Source organism: Aquila chrysaetos, chromosome 16 (assembly GCF_900496995.4).
Source record: "Aquila chrysaetos chrysaetos chromosome 16, bAquChr1.4, whole genome shotgun sequence".
In the NCBI taxonomy this organism is placed as follows: Eukaryota; Metazoa; Chordata; class Aves; order Accipitriformes; family Accipitridae; genus Aquila; species Aquila chrysaetos.
Window position 1 is genome coordinate 3,808,003 of NC_044019.1, and position 4,498 is coordinate 3,812,500.

Sequence of the window (4,498 nt, forward strand, 5' to 3'; positions counted from 1 at the left end):
GATGACTGAAAGATGATATTACAAATTGGTCTATTAAAGAAATCCCAGACCATGTAAGCCTTTGGAGAGAATAGGCAATGTAAGTGTAACGCATTAATTGTGATTCATACTAACTCATTAGAGATTATCTATGAAGCTCTGCAAATTAATACAAAGTTGAACCCTTTGTGGCACAGTGCCTCGGAGTGCCTTTTTGCGCAGCAACGTGGTACAAACAACCTTTCTACTTTGTTACTCTGTTCTTTGGTTATGTTTCTCTCTTTACAAAACATCAGGGCGGCTGTATTTGGCAGTGACAATGAGAACATTTGGTCTGCAGGACATACAAGAATTATCACTAAAAATTTTTCCTAAGGGCACACTCAATAGTTGGTCTGCAGTGGGTCTTGCAAGAATTAGTATTTTTTTCTTGCTCCTAAAAGTCTTCTAGAATTAACGGCTTCAGCAGGTTGGATCCTTCCGTCTCACAGTTGGCACTTTACCGATGCAAGTACATTAGTAAAATGTTTCAATTTTCACTTCTAGGCGAGCCCTGCTTCCCACAACTTCTGCAAGGCAGCTTTCACCCCTCCTGGATCCTCACCCACCTTATTTCAGCAGAGAGCACGTAGCTCCACCTAGTGTCCTCCCCCCCATCTAGCTGGTTACAACTCGTATTTCTCAACAGACAGTACCATGAAGTAATTCCTAGTTGCCAACTTTACTAGATTTCAGAAACTACCTGCACCCCCAGCCCAGTCCTCCTTCCCCTTCCTCCACGGTGCCAGGACTGTTAAGTAGCCGAGTCGAACGCTATCCCAAGTTGGGCTGTGCAAAACGCAGAGGTATGATCATTGGAAGTCTTAAGATAAAATGCAATAATGTTCTTTGGGTCTTAGCCTGTGTCTCATAACCATTTTCCAAAAAGATATCTGTAAAACTGTATGTTTCTCACCTGCGACACTTACTAATGACTGCTGATAAAGCGGGAAGTGCTTTAAGTAGAATCAACTTTATTTAAGGAGACCTAGTACTTCCTTTTTAAAGATAAAGGACATAGGAGTTTCTTCCAGATAAAGCCCAGGGCTGTTACTTTGGATGGATTTGTATAAACCCCAGTGAACTGTGACTTTACTCTCCCATCCTCTCAGGTGTCTTTCAGCCAGTAACATGCCACACACTTTTGTCTGCGCAAGGCACACGCCGATTTGTCGTCAAGTGGGATGGAGGGCCAGACCGCTCATGGCAGTTCGCAGCAGGGTAACTCAACACAGCCCATCGCGTTTACTGACCGGGCAGAGTGCTGAACGCGCTCGTGGACCAGGTGAGCACTACAGGGCCGCAGGAAGAGGCCTGGGCCGTTCTGTGGGGCGGCAGGGTTGGCAGCACGGTCACGGCCCCTCACGGGAGTCACCCCTCACGGGCCCCGGTGGTGCAGAGATCCCGCTGTCTTCTGTGGGGCCGCAGCGGCCCCTGTTCTGCCGAGGAAGAACCCGAGCTGATGTGAGGAGACAGCTCCTGAGGGAAAAAAGCCGGGAAGGAGCTGACGGGGCCGCGGTTACCTCAGCCCGCCAACACTGAGAGAGGCGCTCACGGCCGTTATTTCCCGCGCGCGCATGCGCCGTTGGCCGCCAGGTCACCTGCCCCGCGCGCGCGCCCCGGGCCGCCTGGCCGCACGTCAACATCTCGCGAGAGGAAGAACCACACGCACAGACAAGACACCCGCGCGCCAGTGATAAGGACGCCTTACGGCCCCCCCCCCCCCCCGCCTTCACCTCACCCCGGCGGAACGCCGCGCTTTGCGATTGGCCGTCTCCCGCGCGCGCACCGACCCTCCGCGGCCGCAGCTACCAATCAGCAGGCGCCGAAGAGCATTTGCGGGGCGCCCGGCTCCGCCCCCCTCTTCCCCGCCCCTCCCTCCCTCCCTCAGCGCGCCGAGCGTGTGAGGGGGCTTTGCGGGCGCGCGGTGCACGCCGGGACGGCAGCGCGTTGCGACCAGGAGGAGGCGGAGGAGGCAAGATGGACGCGGGGTTCTTCCGCGTAAGTGCCGGCCTCACGGGGCAGGGGGGGCGGCCGGGCGGGCGGGGAAGGCGGCGGGGCAGCCCCGGTGGGGGACGGGCGGTTGAACCGAAGCGCTGCCGGGCCCGCCGCCGCCGCGGGCGAAGGCGCTGGTGCCGCGCTCCCCCCCTGAGGAGCGCCGCCGTGCCCCCCCCCCCCCCACCTCCCCGCCCCCGCCCTGCGCAGGCTCCTGTGAGGAGCCGCCGTGAAGAAAATGGCGGCGGGAAGGAGGCCGGTGCGACTCGGCCCATCCGCGAGGCCGCCGCACCGTGGGGTTGAGGGAGAGGGAAAGGAGCGGCCCGGAGGGGATTCGTCGCCACGGGGCCGGGCTGGCCGGAGCGGGCGGCTGCTCGGTGCGCGGCGGGACGGAGTGGGGGGGGGCACACGTGCCCGCAGTACGGGGCTCCGTCGCCGTCTCTGGGGGCCGCGTTCGCCCGACCCGGCCCCGCACTCCGGTGCGGCTTGGGACCACCGGTTCCTGCGCTAGGCCTGGGGGAGGGAGGGTCTCCGACCCCGCCGGAGGAAGAGGGGTCCCACCGCGTCGGCGTCTGCCCCGTACCGGCTTGTGTCACGGCTGCCTGCCGAGCTGACGGGCCTTTACAGGGGAGGAAGTGTGGGAGAAAAGGCCGAGGGGCAGATGGGAGGTGAACCCGGTTTTGCAGTGAAAGGCACTTCGGTGTTCACATTCAAAGCAAATAGACAAAACTGCCCTTTTTTTTAGAGAGGAATTTTTAAACTGTGATGTGAAGATTTTTAAGTGTATTCAAAGCAAAAAGAAGTTATGTTTTATTTTTAGGTTGGTATTTGATTTTTTTTTTGATTGCTGCCTTTTTCTCTTCTATTCTTACATCTTTGCTGTATATTCTGCAGAGACTAGTAAACAGTAACCTACCTAGGGTATATTTATTTTCAGCTTTGTCTTCCATTAATTAAAATGAACCTATTTTTGGGGTGTTCCTTGACAACTTTGAAAACCAATTTAATTTTCCAAGATTCATTCACCTCTTCAGCCCTATTATTTTTATTCCTGTAACTAGGATGGTTTTAAAACATGAAGGCACACATAACTCTTCACTTAATTCGTGTTAATGTACTAGCTTGAGAAAAATAATTAACAAGCTAAAACTACACTTGTTCTGTCTAATGCAATTTTTAAAAAGGTTACAAGTAGTTGTAATTGACAGCAGAATTACTGGGACTGAAAACACTGAATTAGAAATCTAATGTTCTTTTAAACTGGCCTGTGAAAGGTGGCTGTTTATAAAAACAAAAGCAACATGGCATTGAAATGGGGCTGTAAACAGTGTTCTGGTCTAGTTTTAGTCTGGGTTCAGGAGAAACCAAAGTTCTTGTGGAAATGACAAAAGTGCAGCAGAGCAGCAGTTTGAACTCGCCATATTAAGAAAGCTGCTGTTAATAATTCTTGCAGTTCTTCACACTTCTGTAAAGTTGTCAGACTGTTTTGTCTCTGCCTTGAAATTCCTGTGACACTGTTCTCTGTGTCTTGTTTGGTTACCCTTGCTGCTTGCCATGTGTTATAAACAGGCCAAGAAAAAATTTATTCCTTTCCACTTTACTTCTGGGTTGTGAAAGACAGAATTAAAAAAAAAAAGTATAGAACATTAAATTCTTGAGTGATCTGACAAGTATTGCGTTTGTTGCTAGTGTGTAAGCCACACAGTAGACTGCAAATATTATTAAGAGTTTTAAACAGACTTAATCCTGGCAAGTGCCTGTGCCACAATCAGTCTTTAGGATATTGTTCCCTTTCAATATGTGATGACTTCATAGCATGTTATGTTGCTAATTCCAGGTGCTTTCTGATCAAATGAAGTGGTTGGGGTTACCTTAGAATTTGAGCTCTTTCTTATTTATTATCTTTTGGTTCCTTAGCAGCTGATATTGTTACTGGTACTCAACCCCTTCTTCTGTGCATAGGAAATTGCATGTATTAAATTCCTGTGTTTTCCATCAGTCAGGTTGGTTTCCTGAATCAACTTAACTTCACGTGTGAACTGTGGGTTTGTTTTGAATCATTAACAGGTCATCAGTATTTGGATGCAGTTCTGCACATACTCTTGTTCATGTGTGGTTCTGTTTACTTCTGTGCAAGTAAATTTTCCAGAACTGGACTTTCAAGCCTTTCAATTCCAAATGAATTAACCTATAGTTTCTGTTCATGAAAGTGGAACGAGTTAGTGAACTTCAACAGAGCATGATCAATAAAATAGTATTCTTTGTACCCTTGCTGGCTCCGTGTTGGCTGATTTGCTTCAGAGAAATTTACCCAAAGGTTTCATAGATGCCACTGTAAACAAGTATGACATTTTTGTTCTTGGACAGAGGAAAAAGAGCTTATTCCTTCTGAGAAGTTTGTGAGTTCCAACATATGTCCTTTTCATAGCAATTTGATACTACTGTACTTTTAAATTTGTAAGCAGTATGCCAGGGAGATTATATG

General features: G+C 49.8%; 1 protein-coding gene across 8 annotated transcripts in view; it reads left to right on the forward strand.

The window, feature by feature from the left end:
* The first annotated feature begins 1,897 nt into the window (after nucleotides 1-1,897).
* The window catches only part of SRRM1 (serine and arginine repetitive matrix 1), an 18,512-nt gene continuing 15,911 nt past the window's right edge, over nucleotides 1,898-4,498 (forward strand). For all 8 annotated transcript variants that reach the window (XM_030039947.2, XM_041128958.1, XM_030039953.2 and 5 more), the window contains exon 1: nucleotides 1,898-2,019. In XM_030039947.2, the coding sequence (XP_029895807.1) occupies nucleotides 1,999-2,019 (21 nt within the window). In that variant the 5' untranslated portion in view covers nucleotides 1,898-1,998. The remainder of the gene's footprint in view (nucleotides 2,020-4,498) is intronic.